The sequence below is a fragment of the Lepisma saccharinum genome, chromosome 12 (assembly GCF_977018435.1).
Source record: "Lepisma saccharinum chromosome 12, izLepSacc3.1, whole genome shotgun sequence".
NCBI classification, from domain to species: Eukaryota; Metazoa; Arthropoda; class Insecta; order Zygentoma; family Lepismatidae; genus Lepisma; species Lepisma saccharinum.
Window position 1 is genome coordinate 29,627,653 of NC_139240.1, and position 19,201 is coordinate 29,646,853.

At 36.5% G+C, this 19,201-nt stretch overlaps 1 protein-coding gene across 2 annotated transcripts; it reads left to right on the forward strand.

The window, feature by feature from the left end:
• The first annotated feature begins 219 nt into the window (after positions 1-219).
• On the forward strand, positions 220-18,361 carry LOC145996416 (uncharacterized). Of its 2 annotated transcripts, none has more exons than XM_083132871.1 (3): positions 220-268; positions 6,204-6,742; positions 16,853-18,361. In XM_083132871.1, exons 2-3 carry the CDS (start codon positions 6,267-6,269, stop codon positions 18,177-18,179), a joined length of 1,803 nt encoding a protein of 600 aa, XP_082988997.1. In that variant the 5' UTR covers positions 220-268; positions 6,204-6,266; the 3' UTR covers positions 18,180-18,361. The 2 variants fall into 2 exon arrangements, with proteins under 2 accessions (XP_082988997.1, XP_082988996.1); XM_083132870.1 differs by having other exon boundaries at positions 238-272.
• Positions 18,362-19,201: the final 840 nt, after the last annotated feature.

Here is a 19,201-nt window from a genome sequence, read left to right on the forward strand (position 1 = left end):
CGTATACTATATACGTATTTCTACGTTTGGAATGGAAACGATGAACAAAATAACATGTTTTTCAAGGGATGTCACAAGCAATGCACTATTGCAAGCCCTTAAGACTTTCGGAACGCACCCAAAGTCATTCGATTGGTTATGACTTTCGGAACGCATTTTTTTCGAACACAGCACAATTCGATAAGCTATCGAAATGAGTCGCATATCTTAAGAATATCGACTGCATCAATTCGATACTTTTTCTGTAGTCTGCAACTGCAATAATGAAGTAGGTGAGTTATGTCATTTACCCCCTGTAATGTAATTATTTAACACTTACTAATTGTCTAATTGAACTTTGCTGTGAAAATGTAGAACCATTTGTTATTAACAAGTCGCCAGTTTTGTTTTCTGGTATAAACCTTGAGAGCAAAACAACAGATAATGCAAGAGCAGAAATGGAAATAATTGTAATTTTATTCACAAATCCACTGTTTTTATCAGGCAACCAATTGATAATAATTAGGAAAAAGACATTTCTCCATAATTGAAACTGCACTCTGATTTTTTTGCCAATTGGTATGATTAGGACTGTATTCTGCCTTAATTTAAATGACTTGTCATCTCGATCAATACATATTTTAAGCAAGCAACTTTCATCCAGAACATTCAGCTATGCAGTAGCAGATTAATTATGGTACTTGAAACTCCATATTCTCGAACAAAATAAAGAGAAAGGGTTAGCATTACTTGTCGACTGAAAAAAAAATGGAAAGTGCAGTACACTCATGGAGTTAGTGAACTTCAAATACAAATTTTGGCTAGAGTCTAGTTTACGTCCTTCTTGCCCACTCCTTCTTACCCGTTTACGTCTTTCTTGCGCACTCCTTCTTGCCCATTGACAAAACCGTGCTAGCAGACAGCCGGCGCTCCGGCATCCGTAGAGTAAGTAAGTTCTTCTTTTTACACTTCCTGTCACTAACCATTCACGGGAACGGTATGCCTACGAGGTTAGGTTAGGCCTGTTAGATTAGGTTCCATTAGCACTCATTTCACCACTAAATATGTGCTTCATCATCGAAAAATGTCCTCAGTATGTTCAATCACGCATATCCGGACAACATCGGTTTTTCTCGATTTTCCCCTCCAGGAAACATTTCCTCGCCTTGGGATTTACTTCGTTGAATTCCTTATAAAATAACCTTTCCAACGATATATGACACGTATTCCTTAGGAAAAGGACGTAAACTAGACTCTTACCCAAATTTTCACTGGAGGAAAAAAACTGCTTCCTCGAAATGCAATTGTAGTTGCGACACTGTTGTGGATAACCATTAAATGGCCACCTAAAAATCGCGTTTTGTTCGATTTTTTTTTAGTCTTCCTCCACAATAAAGTCCGTTTTCTTACATAAGTCGGTAACAGTTTCATACATCGGAGACACATTTCTTCAATTTTACACAAGAAACTACTTATGGAAATGAGTTTATCCAAGTTTACAACGTTCGTCGAGGTATTTTCTTTCATCATGGAATATATTTAACCAGGAAATCATGTATTTTTCAAGAGAAATATCATCGAAAAATGTCCTCAGTACGTTCGATCACTCATATCCGGACAACATCGGTTTTTCTCGATTTTCTCCTCCAGGAAATTTTTCCTCGCCTTGGGATTTACTTTGTTGAATTCCTTATAAAATAACCTTTCCAACGATAATTGACACGTATTCCTTAGGAAAAGGATGTAAACTAGTCTTTTACCGAAATATCTCACCGACGCACAATTGCCATTGCTTTAATTTGCTTGCCCTACGACAACCGGATGGGGTCAGGTACCCTATTCTACACCCTCGAATTTTCAATTTTTTTTTCTTTCATTATGAAGATTATGTGATCCTAATTGTGAATAAAAAACAACTGGAGCGCGGAAAGAAGTATTTACGACTGTACAGCCATTTAAAGTTGAGATTTTGTCGTTTGAAATTGTTGAGTCCAAATTTCCCACCGATTCCGGGCTACGCACCTGGGGTAATTGACTTACCGCCCACTACCGCGGCCCCGCCTTTATCTATAGAGTCCCTTTTAAAGGCATGTTAGAAATTGGCCGGAGTCACCTGACCCCAACACTTTTTCTCACAATTTCCGCATTGACACATGAAGATACTAAAAATGAAGGCTAAAATTAAACCTAAGAAGGTAACTTACCTCTTTTTACCAAGGCCAGGTATTGAATTGTGGGTCGAAGTTCAATTTGTAAGTCCAAAAATGAAGTAACTCCTACGTTGAAAGTCCTTGTTGTCCTTTTCCACAGAATACCAACCTCCACTCCCTTCCCATCATAAAAATTAGAAGTTGCAAATTATCCCATCCCACTAGTCATTTAGAAAAAACAACCCTCCCCTTTACGGCCTGCAGTTTGCCAAAAAAGAAATAATTATTTCCAATTTCTGAAGTCTCATAAATGAAATCCAATGTCTGAAATGTCCAATCCGCCAATATATCACACAAATAACATATCGCAATCGCAAATGTTCCCATTGCACAAGTCAATCATAAGAAGAAAAAGAAAAAATCACACATGCGCCTGCGACATGAATCAATGATCCAAAATCTTCAGACTTGCGCCTGTGACATGAATCCATCATTCCCCATCATAGAAGTTCTGAAAAACCTTTTTGACGTTACACAAGGAATTTTAATTTCATAAAAAACATAAGTTTCGTAGCACGTAGATGTAAAAAATTAACTTCCGCGCTATTTGCAAACACTGTTCGTTATGAGGAACTAAATATTTTCACGAAAATATTTGAAATGTGCCTTAAATCGAGGGTGTAGAAAGGGGTACCGGAGCCACCGGATGCTGCATACGTTTGATAACGAAACCCGCTGTCACTGTTTCACCCCCCCCCCCCTTTATTTTTACTATGCTTGCCTAACATAACTAAACCTAACCTAACCTTATCGGAAATGGTTCGTGGGGCTATCTGTGAATGGAAACACTGCATGCCTACTACGGTAGTCAAGATTTGCCTGCCATCTTCTGTGTTATTGAAGTGAAAAAGGAGTCAAAGAAATTACTCTCTATGTGAAAAATTGTTGTTGTTTGTTGTTGTAAAAAGCATAATGGCACCTTGAACTATGTTCCGCAATACAAAATTGTACGAACCATGCGAAACACAAAATATCCGATTTTAATGTGTGTCCGATCCATGAAACTGTTACCTATAAGTAATTTTAGCCCAAATCAGAACCACATACCAAGAAAATATATAATACAACAGTTATTTTGGCCCAAGTTCCTTTCGTTTTATTGCGATTTCATCATGCTACGAATGCAATTTTTACATGGTTCGATGTCGATTTACATCAGTTAACACATAGTGTGGAGTTTTAACGATTACTAAAGATTTTGTTCAATATATGCTTTTGTGGTTAGGTTAGGCAGGTCAGCTTTGGTTTTCTTAGTATAAAGATAAAAGTCCCTAAATGCATCCTACTGAGGTTCCGGTTTACTTCTACATTCATTACCACTAGTCTACGATACTTAGAGTGCATTCCGAAGGTCTTAACAAAACTAACAAATTTAAGGAAGATACAGGCTTATGGGACGCTCTAGACAAAAACTCAGGCAGAGCGTTTTGTTTAGAGAAACTTTCCACATGGCATCCAGCGGAAGGGATGTTCTTCTGGCAGAAATAAACTCTACTTCTGATTCTGTTACTCATTTTAATCACATTGTAAGAGCAGGTAAGGCACACTCATCTTGTGCATGTAGCTTCATATTGCTCTGTTAAAATTATAATACATTTTCTGAACTAGTGCAGTTTGTAGCCATCATGCACGCGTGTTGTCTGCAAGCAGCAAGTGATTCTCACCAAACAAACCAGTCTCCTGGCCTGTGTGTTTGGTGAATCTCGTTCTTGCACGGAAAGCTACTTTTACGACAGCATAACGAACCTCACGAAACGCACAAGAGCACTTATGGGACGGCCAGTTACCATAACTCGTTAACTTCGTGCCACTTTCGGAACTGGCCCTTACGGAGAAGCAAGCATGCTTGCATAAGGTTTTTTTTTTTTTTTAAACATCAATAACTTTTTTTCGAATCCAAACAGTGCTTATTATTTTAAGGAAGGTTCAAATTTCGTGTGACAATGATCTCCAAAATTCTACGATAATGAGTTTTTCTACTAGGAGAACTTGAAAAAAATCATAAAACAATCGGAACCATTACCGTTATTTTAAATCAAGAAATCAGTTTACGAAGATACCACATGCCCTCCTCCCATTCACCAAAGATAAATTATGAAATAAATTGGAAAATTATTTTATGCCATTTCTCAGAACTGGAAAAGATCACTAGAAAAAAACACTATGTAGGCAGATCGCTCAGCCTACAGTCAGTAACATCCAGTTCATATATTATATAAGCTCATTTAAGTATAAAGTCTGTTATGAGGACACATCTTCAAGGCACACATTCATATATTATTATTGCTAATTATCTGTAGTATGTTGTGTATTACATTTTAGGGCTGAGCTGATATCATTTGAACCAACTCTTACTGATACTCATGCTTGAAAATTGTAACAATTAGCTACAGGTTGTTTCAAATATTTATTAACCCATTGACTGCCACAGTAGAATTTGTTTTTCTTGGGGGCCACAATTTTTTGTTACGAAAATATAATGAAAACGTTGAAAGCAATATGTTTCTTGATGATTAGATGAAAAAATTGTTATTTTTAATTATTTTATGTGTGCGAGTCATTTGCAACTAGAATCAACGGTACTAATCTGATATTCCCCGGACAGATTTCTTCATTTTTACAGAAGAAACTACTTACGGTAATAAGTTCCTATAGCATTGTCTAACATCTGAAAGGTGTTTTGTGTGATATGGGAACGTTTCATAGCGGAAATTCAACCATTGATGCATAGCCCCACAAACCATTTCCGGTAAGGATAGGTTAGGTAGGGTCACGTATAGGTTACAATAGTTAAAAATTGGTTTAAAAAAAAATATATATATATAATAGCCCCACACACCATTCTCGCATAGCCCCACGAACGATTGACACATAGTCCCACGAACCATTTGCGGAAACGTACGTTCTTCAGTTACAAAAACAGTTTTTTTAAAAAAAAAATTGCAATTACTTTGATCAAAAAAACGTGAATACACGTTAAAGAATATTCCGCGAAGCAGATAGGTAAGTATAAATTTCAAAAATTGACAAAACAAAGAAGTTATAGGTGTCCGGGGAATATCAGATTTTTACCGAATCAACTATTACGCTGCACACCATGTGAGCAATATTTGGCTATTGTTTTTTCCTGGGCATTGTTATTATTTTTTTCTGAGCACTGAGTCTTTTATTTATTTACCAGGCTGTGCCATATACTATTGTACCGATATCGTTCACGAAGCTGGCCAGCAAAAATTTAAGGCCAAACGCACAATCAGAAAAAAACTTGAAAACGAAAACAGTTCGTGAGGGAATATGTTTTTTTGTTTACTTGTCAGATTTAAGTAAAATTTAAAAGCAATAATAAATATAAAAAAAGTTAATGTACATATTCATTTGATCCATGCTTTTTAAATTGTTCGTATTAATTGCAACAATAACAGCAGCACTAAGTAAGATTTTGACGAACAATCTGCAAAATTTGGTCCACGGGGCCATATGTTATATGCTGTGAGTTGCCAGTGCACCACGAGGCTCTCAAGGTAAAGAGACGTGTGAGGCAAATATGCTTCATGAGGCCCCTTGCTTAAAACTAGTGTGAGTTAAATGAAACTCATATGGCAGTTAACGTCTTAATGTTAGTGGGTGAGTATTTCACTCCAAGTATAAGTGTCAATTTACCAGAGTTTTGCTTCAAAAATATTTAAAATATTACATCAGATTACTAGAACACCTGTTACGTAATTACAAAATATTTTTTTGCATAATATTGGTACAAAATCAATGGAGCTTGGAATTTTGCATAACTTTCAGGATAATTAGACTGCAAAAGTGTACCATGACTTTTTTGTAGACCCTGCAACCAATCAAAATGCTGGAAAAATATCGGTAAATAGAATCCAGCTGATGCTTTCCGTTACTGTATCAGCCCAAGTCATAAAAATACTGCATTACTTTAAGTGAATTATAGATTTGACTACCCATATAGTTAATTACTATAATTAGTTTACTAAATTCTGTGTTTGTGCATTACAGATGTGATGAAATCTGCAGGAACTGCACGTCAGCTGTAACTGCAAGAAACTAGCAGCAGTTGGGATGGGAGATTGCAAGAGTGAGAACAAATTTTTCTCCTCAACTTCTCCATCACATAATACAGAAACAGAATCCTTTGAATTCATTTCTGTAAAATGTGAACCTGCTAGCGAATTGGAGCGAGCTCTTAGTGAAGAACTTGGCCATGAAGAGCAGCCAGTGTTACTGGACAACAAAGCTGTTGAACTTCTTGATATTAAGAAAGAGGAGTGTTGTATGAAGGAAATAGGAGTGTCTTCTAATGATGCGACAGAACATACCCGTGAATCAAATGTGACGGAGCACTTAAATTGGTCAGTATCGAACAGTGGAAGTTCCGTTGAGGCAAGTAATGACGCAGCAGAGAATGGAGACAATCTTAATGCAGAACTGCGCTCTTTTGTGATTCGTAACTGTGACAGAAGAGCTTCGAGAGAAAAGGAATCCACGTGCGAGACCAGAGAAATTAATGAGCAACAGTTTGAAATTTCAAAGGCAAAGTTAGTAAATGTAGTTTTAACCAAGAGTATAAACATTTTTAACGAGTGTGCATTCTCCCCTTCCCCATTATTCTTTTGAAGTAACAGTTACTTTCACAAGGAATGAGTCAGGGGACAAAAAACTTAAAATAATTCAGGCACCAGCCTTTTTTTTTGGGAGGGGGATACTATCCAAGAAAGCCACGAATCCCACTAATGTGAAGCTACAAATTTTGAAATGTGATCTTAATGCATTTAATTTATTAATTAATACAAGATTGGATTGAAAGTAATTAATTTTTGCGCTGGAGTGGCTTTCCCAAAGAAGGTTCTATCGGTAACAGCATGAATAATTATACTAAGCCCTGCGACAGGTTAACCTTGCAGCAACTTTTCGCTTATATGGACCCAAATGTGCACGCAGAAAATAGTTCCTCTGCAATACTGTGATATGAACAGCTCAGCAGTTAAGGTGAGACTGGCACAGGGATGCTGAGTGCTGCTCTAGAGTGGACGGATACATAAAACCTGCTGCAAACTTAACCTGTCGCGGGGCTTAGGTCTGTGCATTCAAATATATGGCCGACTCTACCATATAGCCACATATTTAGAATTCATCTAGCAACAGTGCAAAAATGTATAATGTCATGTTTATTTTTCTGATTTAATGATGCAAATGATACAGCAAACACACTAACATTAAAAAACACATATTGTACTCATTAAAAATAAGTTAATGGAAATTTCCTTAGAGCTGTGGTGGTCTAGCTGATAGGGCGTCTCCTGGGTGGTAAAGGCAGCTGATCACATCACCTCCAAAATAGCCTTCATGGCACTGTTCATATGCATGGGGAACTTTATCTTTACCATTGGAAATTTCCTTAACCCTTCAACTGCTACAGACTTTCTCAATTGTAATACCATGCTGTGCTAACTACTTTTTACATTTTAAGAGTTTAATTTAATTAATTTTTCCCTTTCAATTTTAACGATTTAGAGTGTTTCAACAAACAAATACTGCTAAAAAGTTGTACATATTATTATTTATCACCAAAAAAATTACACACAAAATACACATAGGTAACTATATAAATGTGTATATATTTTTGTAAGAACTTTTTTTGTATATGAAATCACTATATTATTATAAATGTATGTACAAGAAACTATCATAAAAGGGAGCACTGCTAAAATTTGTTGAGAAACAAATTAACATTTATCTATCTAATATACACATAACAATACACAAATAATGTTAGTAGTTTTTCAAAGCACGGTACTACACAAAGTGCGACATTACATTTTTGCCACATATAACGAGACTCTTTTCTCTTCTTGGGTTCTATAGTCGAATTGGCACACACATGACATTTTCTGGTAGGGTCTTTCTTCTTTTCTGTAGCTGGAACTAATGTCGAAAAATGTCTTTTAAGGCAAAGTGGGGAATCATCAGAAAGCCTGCCGGGACCCTGTTTTTCCTTTTCATGATTGAATACTTCTAACATTTCCTTGATCAAGTTCAGTTGATATGTAGCCATTGGTATTTTTTTTTTCTCGTACTTGCGCGACTAGAAGCCATTGCAAACAATAATGCTCAAAGTATACAAAACAACGACTGTTCTCGCTATAGATGGCGGTAGTTATCAACAACAAGTTTCACAAACTCACATTGGCAATTCCACAACTCAAAAAACATAGGCTAATCTTTAGGACCAGTATACTCGCCCATAGCAGAGCTTAGAGGTTTCAGTATATATGAACATAGTTGCTTTGTACCTCCCAAGATGGCAATAGCTATCAGTGATCAACAAATTTGAACCTGCATTGTGCTGATGCCAATCTAAAAATAGCGAACTAGTTTGGCGAGTATACTCATCTGTAGCATATGAGTGTATTATTCCTTGAACGAGTATACTCGCCGGTAGCAGTGAAAGGGTTAAGCAAACTCAAAATGAAAAAAAAAACTAACAAATGGAAAATTCAGGACTAGGTGAAAATTTCCAGGCACCTTGGATTTTCCAACCCCTAGAATGAGTAATGAACAACTTAACAACAGGTAGTTTTCTCTAAGTTTTCCGAAAGGAGAAAAGTTCTGCTCGACACAATTTTCTCAAAGTAGGAGTTTATGTTATTACAGCATGGAACCTTAAATGTTGCAAAAATCCCCACTTTTTCTTTCTCATATTGAAATTATTGTAATTATATTCACAAACTACAGTTTTGAGGTGATAATTATTTGAAATCTTTGCAGGAGTACCACATGTAAAAATCCGATGGAAGTACAATAAAAACCCCACTGTACTTTTACCTACAGTGAATCTCATGGAGAACATGTATGTCACTTCTGACAATTTGTAATATATGTATTGTATATTTATTTGGTTCATTTCAATAAGGGTTGAATTTTACTTGGTCTACTGTATTATATTAAGATACCCTTTGGGGAGGGGGGGGGGGGCAAGTGCAGACACCTGTTTCCATACCTGATATAGCATTGCACTCCACTGATCACAAGGCTACATTGTCAGTAAAAAAAAAAAGAGGCACAAACAACGTGCTCTATGAACCCTCAAAGTAGTCCCCCAGAGTATCCACACTATGTTGTCAACTATACAGAGGATGGTTTCGGACCAAGAGGAAATTGCCATTGCCGTGAAACATGAGATGTTCGGATTTACACCTGATGAGGCGTATGGTATTTGATGCCTCCCACATGTGGAAATCTTCCATTTTTATATTTCAAATTATTGTTCCGGTCCTACATTCTTGCGAAAAAAGAAAATAGTTGCCACGGCTCATACAAACTTAATACAATTTAACGTTGTTTATTTTATACAAACATATTGTACACTTCCAAACAAAAAAAATTGCTTTGCACTTGACTGCAATGTATTTCTACTGTTGGCTACTATAATGAGATAAAAGTTTCTGTAGAAGTGCTAGTAAATGGAAGCACCAGTGGCATATTCTCCATGTTACAAGTTTACCGCCAGTAAACCAAATTTTATCATATATTTTACACACATTTTGTTCTAACACATGGATAATAGCTCATAATATATTATGCTAACTATTAAAACAAGCTTCTAAACCCAGAATTTAAGTAAATCATTTAAATAGTGGTTTATGTACACCACTGATTGTTCTCCACTGCACCCTTCTGATGGCCGGGTTTCCTCCCTGGTTGTACACAGGGAGGACGTAGGAGCTGAAGTGAGTGGCTATTTAAAACCATGCAGGCTACAGGGTCAGTTCACCGCTGCAGTGTTGGCAGGAGAACACTGCTTGTTCATTCATGCTTTCTGTGCCACACTTTGCAGAGGCAGTGTTGCTTACATGAAGGAAAATTTTCCTTGGTGCAGGAAAATGGGTCCCATTTTAGGTAAGAAGGAAGTTTTTATGAAAAACATAGAAATTGCATTGTATTTTTAGTACATCTAATTAATTTAGATGGAGTATACATGTAATGAATATATACAATACATAAGAATTGTGTGGTAAACCAGGTCAAATTTTAAGAATATAATACTGGGTAGCACGAATCAATGAATGAACGAGTAAAATTTTTGGGAGCCTTGGCACATATGGCCATTTTGCACCCTTCATTGTATATGGGGTACCTGAAGTTCTTAAGAGTTAGAAAGAAAGGGTGTAAAAAGTATCTTGGAAAATGTAAAAAGTGCAAGGTTGCAAGGGGATTTGCACAGGACAAACACTATACATTAAAAAGGCAAGAATACACCAATAACCTCCCCACAGACGTAGACTAACTAACTAACTCTCTAGCCTTCTTAAACCCGAAGGTTCATGGCTGCAGCAACACATGCCTTCCATCTTTCCCTATTTTGAGCAAGTTCTATATACTCTTTTCCATCCCTACCGATTTCCCTTAGGTCCATCTCAAAGTTGTCCCTCCATCTTCGTCTTGGCATTCCTACAGGTCTCTTACCATCAGGTTTCCCAACAAGAATCCTGTAAACTCCTCTTTCCTCTCCCATTCGTGCCACATGGCCTGCCCACCTAAGTCTTCTTGATTTAACTATTCTAATAATATCTGGACATGAATACAAATTATGTAGTTCTAAATTATGTAACCTTCTCCACTCACCTGTCTCCTCATCCCTTTTAGGTCCAAAGATTTTCCTAAGGATCTTATTTTCAAATACTCTTAATTTATGTTCCTCTTTCAGTGTAAGGGACCAAGTTTCACATCCATATAATACTACAGGCAAAATTACTGTTTTGTATATTTTAACTTTTAGTTTCTTAGATATTAAATGAGAATACAAAAGTTTATGAAGAGAGAAGTAACATGCATTTCCTGAATTAAGCCTACTTTTTATTTCCTCTTTAATATAATTTTCATTTGTTAATATTACTCATAAGTATTTGAATTTGAAAACTGGTTCAAACGAGTTGTTATCAATAATTAGATTTTGATTATTACCTAACACTTGGTTTCGGCCTGTAAGCATATATTTAGTTTTCTCTTCATTAACTTCCAAACCTATCTCTTCAGCAGTTTTGAAAAATATTTTAGCATTATTCTTAATTGTATTCACATCATCCCCCAGTAAGTCTACATCATCTGCATATGCTAACAACTGAGTCACACCATTTCATTTTAGTCCTTTTTTACTTTCTTTTACCTTCCTAACAGCATAATCTAAGGCAAAATTAAAGAGCAATGGAGATAATGCATCTCCTTGTTTTAACCCATCATGAATTGTAAATTTGTCAGACATATTAATACCCACACGAATTTTACTTTCTGTTTCACTGGTGCATATTTTTATCATACTAACAAGATTCTTAGGTATTCCAAACTCGACTAATATATTATATAATTTATATCTTTTGACCGAATCATATGCTTTTTTGAAATCAATGAATAGCTGATGGACATTTTGATTATATTCCCACTTTTTTTCAAGTGTGTGTCTGATGTGAAAAATTTGATCTGTTACGTTTAAATCCACATTGATAATCACCTATAATTTCATTAGCATATGGGGTTAGTCTTGTTAAAAGAATGTTAGACAATGTTTTGTATGTTGTTGAGAGTAGAGAAATTGCACGGTAATTATTGCAGTTCATTTTATCACCTTTTTTAAACACAGGAATAATTATGGATTCTTTCCACTGTTGAGGGATTTCTTCTTTATTCCATATTAAACAAATTAATTTATGAATTTGACATATTAATGAATTTCCACCATATTTAATTAACTCAGCTGGTATTAAATCAATGCCAGGTGCTTTGTTATTCTTTAGCATCTTTAACTTCAGTCAAGTTAGGTTCTGGAACTAAAGGTTCTGAGGGTGTAAGGGGTACCTTCCACGTAGGCGCCCAAAAGTCAACCTCACTTCCACGTAGTGCACCCTGGACTAAAGACTAACGAGGCTCTGGCGACTGGCACTATGGCCAGTATAATTTTGTGTGTGTTGTCCTGTTTTTCGTCCTTGTGTGTGCTGAGTGCCCGTTTACAGCCTCAGCTTTTAATAGAAGTCAGAACATTTTAAGAGTTTTAGTTATGCAACGTTACAGTTGTTATTTGTAATGGTAAGGGGCTGGTCCCCGTATAATGTGACGGGAGCAAAATAGCCTAAGTGCTGACGCTCCCAAAATTTTAAATTCAAATTCTAGTCAAATTCTAAAGGTTCTGCTGTGTAGACTTCATTTACTTCTGATTTATCTCCTACATGGACATTTAAAAGGTCATTAAAGTAGTTCTTCCATCTATTTAGAATATCCCTTGGGTCAGCTAGAAAATCACCATCTTGATCTTTTATCAAGTTTACTTTAGGTTGCCATCCCTTTCTAAACTCATTTACACCTTTATATAAATCTCTGATATTTTTATTTTTGCTGTTTGTTTCATTTTCGTTAATTTTGCTTTTCAAGTAATCTCTTTTTTTACTTCTAAACGTGTGGTTAACTTCTCGCTTTATTCTATTATAATTGTTTAGATTTGTATCATCAGAGTTATTTAACCACCTAAGTCTAGCCTGATTTCTTATTTCTATTAGATTATGACATTCATTATCAAACCATGGCTTATTCTTTCTCGGTTTATGGTATCCTATACTTTCTTTAGCTGCTGATTCTATTGCATTACGTATGTGCTCCCAATTCTTATTTACATCTGTTTCATTTATATTTTCATCATCATTTAAATCCTGCAAAATATCAAATCTATTTGACAGTTTAATTTGGTAATCTTTCTTAATTCTTTCATCAGTAAACTTTCCTGTATCAAATTTTAAAACTTTTAGATTTTGTTGCTTATGATTTATCACTGAGAGTCTTTCTCTTAATTTAGCAATTACTAAATAATGGTCACTGGCACAGTCAGCACCTCTATGTGTACGAACGTCAATTATACTACAGGGTGTCCCATGAACGGCGCAACTGGGAATTAAGAGTGGCATTACTTTGTAACCGAAACCTGTACATACATAAGTCATACACCAAATGTTAGCCCTGTCCAAGTAGATATTTTTAAACATAGAAACAACAAACGGGGTGCAGTGTTGTTCATGCAGTGTTGTCAAATGTAAGTGAAAGTGTAAATTTATTTTTCCACAAAGCATGGAAAATTGCATGTCAAACATTCGTACGGAAATTTGGACGTCAATTTCCACCTTGGGTAGGTGGACTATTTCGCCATCTATAGTTCAGAGACGAAAACCGATCGTTTTCGCGTATAGCCAATCCTGAAATGCCTCGTAAAGGCGTACCGGTCCAAATGGGTGTTTTAAAAAAATTATGAGGTACAGTGGCAACACTGTTGATGTTTGAAGGCAACAAAAGGTGTGTTTAGTGATGGTCTTGAAAATGAAAATTTTCTTTTTTTCCTGTTTCCAGTATTTCCATGTCATAGACCATCACTAAACACACCTTTTGTTGCCTTCAAACATCAACAGTGTTGCCACTGTACCTCATAATTTTTTAAAAACACCCATTTGGACCGGTACGCCTTTACGAGGCATTTCAGGATTGGCTATACGCGAAAACGATCGGTTTTTGTCTCTGAACTATAGATGGCGAAATAGTCCACCTACCCAAGGTGGAAATTGACGTCCAAATTTCCGTACAAATGTTTGACATGCAATTTTCCATGCTTTGTGGAAAAATAAATTTACACTTACATTACATTTGGCAACACTGCATGAACAACACTGCACCCCGTTTGTTGTTTCTATGTTTAAAAATATCTACTTGGACAGGGCTAACATTTGGCGTATGACTTATGTATGTACAGGTTTCGGTTACAAAGTAACGCCACTCTTAATTCCCAGTTGCGCCGTTCGTGGGACACCCTGTAGTATGCCTTCTCTTATCAATGAGAATATGATCTATCTGATTATGAGTTTTACCATCTGGAGAAGACCAGGTATATTTATGGATATCTTTATGTTTAAAAGTGGTACTTTTCACAATTAAATTCTTTGAGGTTGCAAAAGTAATCAATCTTATACCATTATCATTACTTAATTCATGAAGACTTTCTTTACCAATCGTGGGTTTAAATGTCTCTTCTTTGCCAATCTGTGCATTACATTCACCTAACAGAATTTTGATATCATACTGAGAAAATTTATCAAAGACCTGTTCTAACTCTGTATAAAAATCATCTTTAGTATTATCATCTTTATCTTCCGTTGGTGCATGTATGTTTATTAAAATAATTTTACACCACCTACCCTGTAAAACTGCATATGATATCGTATCATTAATAAATTCTACTGTTTTAAGAGCCGAGATAATTCTATTATTTATGAAAAAGCCTGTTCCAAAATTATGATTTTCACTACCACCATAGAAAAAGTATAATTTTTAGTTTTACAATTCCCTTCTCCTGGCCACCTAACTTCCTGGACAGCTACTACATCTAATTTATACTTAACTATCTCATTAACTGTACACTGAAATGCCCGAGACCGGTAAAGGCTCAGAACATTCCACATGCCTAATTTAATATCCCTATTCCTGATGTAGATCTTATCCTTAGTCCAGGGACCTCCCAAAGTAGTCCCCACCCGGAGATCTGAACGGGGGACTATTTTACCTCCGGAATATTTTACCTTGGGAACATCCATGGCCTTATATTGCTGTTTCTTGACATTTTTTTACAGTGCAAAGTTGTCAGCTCTACGCCTAACCCCCAATATGAATGGAGGAACTACTACACAAGACACACACAAACACATTAGACAGCACAACTACTACACAAGACGAACACAAACACATCACAACTATAACACAATATAAACACAAACACACTAAGTGTCTCAGTTATAATAATAATAATAAAATTATATTAAATTAATGAATACTGATTAAAGTATATTAATTAATTAATATATTGTTATGATCACACGAATAGGTAAAACGATGGTATAGGAATAGAAATATAACAGCACGTATTCATTATCAAGCTTACATGTAGTTAAGATCGGCGTAATTTGCACAAAATAAGTGCCCTGGCAAAGAAATTAATGTCAAATAAATTAAATATTTATTGAATAACAAAAGAAAAAGGACGTTGGTTCCAGTTTGTGAAAAGTAAAGTTTCTAAATTAATATTTTATGAATATTATCACAATATTCAGAGCATAATATATTCTGAAATAAAATTATAATCTTCAGCAGTCCCTTCTCTAACCAAAATGCCCAGGGCAAGAGTTGCAACTACATATATTCCTTGATTTTATGTCAATATATAATAGACGTAGAAGCCAAACCAAAAACATTTGCCAAAATGCTGTTGTCATCTCCAAACAGGTGATGATAAACAGCTCGGAAGATTAAAAGTCTTGCCGAAGGAAGCAAAATCGACACATTCAAGAACACCCAATATGACACCACAGACATTACACATTGGAGGGTCCAGTCCCTGCAGCAAGTGGCCATGTGTGAGATGGCTGTGTCCAATACAAAGCCAAGTTTGAACAACCTCCTCCTCAACGGGAGGGACGATCTAACTAATGCCAAGCATCAGTGGTGCGCTCAACAGTGTGAAGCTTGCTTCCTGCTACTACAGCCCACTCCTGCTATGTATTAAGACTCGACTGGACATTTGACAGCTGTAAGGGTGAATTTTTTCAAATTTTCCTCTCCATTCGAAAAACCTTTTGATATTCCAAAATATGAAAAATTACATCTGCGTAGAATTCTTTTTAGAGTATTGACGTGAATTTTGGTGTAGTTTGTTTTCACTGTTATCTATATATCGTATATATTATCAATAGTTTAATAGACTTAAATAATCGCGAAACTATTGATAATATGTAGATAACAGTGAAAGCAAACTACACGAAAATTTACGTTAATGCTCTAGAAGGAATTGTATGGGAATGTAATTTTTCATATTTTGCAATATCAAAGAGGTTTTTCGAATGAAAATGAAAATTTGCCCTTACGGCTGCCAAAGGTCCAGCGAGCCTTAAGAAGAAGGGAACAACAAAACATGTTACTCAGCTGGCAGAAGGTGAATGAGAATGTCACCATCTGCATAAGCAGACTTGGCGGCAGCAGTGTTGTTGCATGGCTGTTGCTCGTCATGCAAACCTGAAGAAAATCCTCCCTGTAGATTTGCCGCAAAGGAAATGTTAACTCAACAGTTATCGTATATATTATCAATAGTTTAATACTTACATAATCGCGAAACTATTGATAATATCTAGATAACAGCTAAAGCAAACTACACGAAAATTCACGTCAATGCTCTAGAAGGAATTGTATGGGAATGTAATTTTTCATATTTTGCAATATCAAAGAGGTTTTTCGAATGAAAATGAAAATTTGCCCTTACGGCTGCCAAAGGTCCAGCGAGCCTTAAGAAGAAGGGAACAACAAAACATGTTACTCAGCTGGCAGAAGGTGAATGAGAATGTCACCATCTGCATAAGCAGACTTGGCGGCAGCAGTGTTGTTGCATGGCTGTTGCTCGTCATGCAAACCTGAAGAAAATCCTCCCTGTAGATTTGCCGCAAAGGAAATGTTAACTCAACAGTTTTTTTTTTTTTTATATGCCTGTTGTTTCAATATTTTTGTTAACTACCTATCAACATTTTTTATTCATTGTTCATAAATCAATGCCACATTATTTTCTTTTTATTTTTCAGCTGCTTGCATACAGCTAATATGGAGTGTGATGATGCAGGCTTGGATAGCACCACCATTAATAAACTTCCAGATGTTTTGAGGCAGTTAATAGCCTACAGCACAAAATATCCATTTTCATGTGAGCAGTGTGAAAAATCTTTTTCTCGGAGGGATGACTTGCTACGACATATTAGAGGACACAATGACGACAGGCCATTTTCATGCGACATCTGCTTCAAATCATTTCCGGAGAGCTGGGTGCTGGTAAGACACATGAAAACACACAGTGAGGAACGGTCATTTTTTTGCGAGCATTGTGAAAATTCTTTTTCTCGAAGAAGTAACCTAATAGTGCATTTGAGGAAGCATACTGGTGAGAAGCCTTTTCCATGTAATTTTTGTGGAAAGTCTTTCTCACAGAAAAGCCACCTGGTAAGCCACTTACGCTCTCACAGTGCGAACAGACCATATTCTTGTGAACACTGCGGAAACTCATTCTTCCAGAGAATACATCTAGTGAGACATTTACGGATCCACAGCGGAGAACGTCCTTTCGCATGCAAGCAGTGCGGGAAAACCTTCACTCAAAAGGGTACGCTCATTATCCATCTCAGGAGGCATAGTGGGGAGAGGCCGTTCACTTGTGGTCAATGTGGGAAGTCTTTTCGACAGAGTTGCCATCTTTTGAAACATGCCAGAACTCACAATGGAGAGCGTCCACTTTCTTGTGAGCAGTGCGGGAAGTCCTTCTCATGTCGAACTAATCTCGTAACGCATGTAAAGACACATAGTGGTGAACGCATGTTTTCATGTGATGTGTGCAAACTGTCATTCTTTCAAAAGATACATCTGCTCAGTCATCTTCGGACCCACAGTGGGGAACGGCCATTTCACTGTGAACACTGTGGGATGGCATTCTCGCAGAGAAGCAACCTGGTGATCCACGAAAGAACTCACAGTGGAGAACGTCCATTCTCATGTGAACACTGTCGCAAGTCGTTCACATGTAAAGCTAACCTTGTAAGACATGTCAGAGTGCATGCAGTAGACAGCAGCCTCTCCCTTTTAGGTTTAGAAGAGTGTTCTTTAGCCCTATCTGTGGCAAATTGTTCAGTTCATGTGAAGTGTGAAAATTTGGACGACAGTGACACAATATTGAAAGATGTAATTTCAGGTGACATTGAAGATGAGTGTTACCAGAGCATAAAAGATGAAAAAACAGATGATGATAACTTTGGCAACATTGTGGACTGCAGTTTGGTCACAAGCTTGGCCGAAACTGATAAGAAAACTATAGTAGAGAAGTTCTCGAATCATCTTGTAAGTAGTGAAATTGTTCAGAAATAAGTACTGTTAGTGGTTCTGACAATGTAGTTAAATTTGTGAAATTAATTTATTAAGTGGCCCTGGTTATTTTTTTCTGTTACCCCTCACTTCTTCAATTGGAACAAAATTCCTAAGGGTGTAATCATGGGAATTAACACTGACTTGCAATGAAACCACCCCCCCTCTTAAGGATGCACTGGACCTTTGACGGATGCCAGCCAGGCATTTTTAAAAAAAAGTTCTCCACTTTCGATAAACCACCATGATATTCCAAATTCTGAAAAATTACATCTGTAAATTCCTCCTACAGCATTCATTTGAATCTTCATGCGGTTCGCTTTTGTGATCATCTAAGTATCCACAATAGTTTCGTGGCTACATAAGCCAATTTTTTCATCAGATATCTCAACAACAGCAAAAGCAAGCTGCACAAAAAATCACGTGTTTTTTTTTTTTACAAGAAATTCTGCGCAGATATAATTGTTCAGAACTTTGAATATCATTGTGGTTTTTCAAAGGGGGAGAAATTTTTGAAATCCGCATGGCTGGCATCGGCCAGGGATCCAGAGCAGCCTTAATCTGAATTGTTAACACATTATCTGCTACGTTGGTCCTAAACTGGTGCACACCAATCTTGTCATGTTTGTCTTTTTGACCAAAGCATGTGGCTTGACTTTGGTTTTCCTATTGTTCCGTCGGTCATGAGTATAACAGTGATGCACATAAGGCATAACTGATAAGGTGTGGAGAGTCGAGTGCACATAAAAGTGTTTTGGCTGTTCTATTTTTTACAGGAAAAAAGCGAAATTTACGAATTTGCGAAATAAATTCCAATAACCACTTTGGCGCAGGAGAAAAAATTGGTGAAACTCTGGCAGAGAAAGTGTTAAAACAAATATACTGATTTACACTACCATTTTCATACAATGTCCAACAGCAGCACACACTGCTTCAGTGTGCTTTTTACCAAGTTGTGGAAGAAATTTTGGCATTTCATTTCTTGGCTAAGTCCTTTCCAATTTGAACATCAACATGCTTTCTTT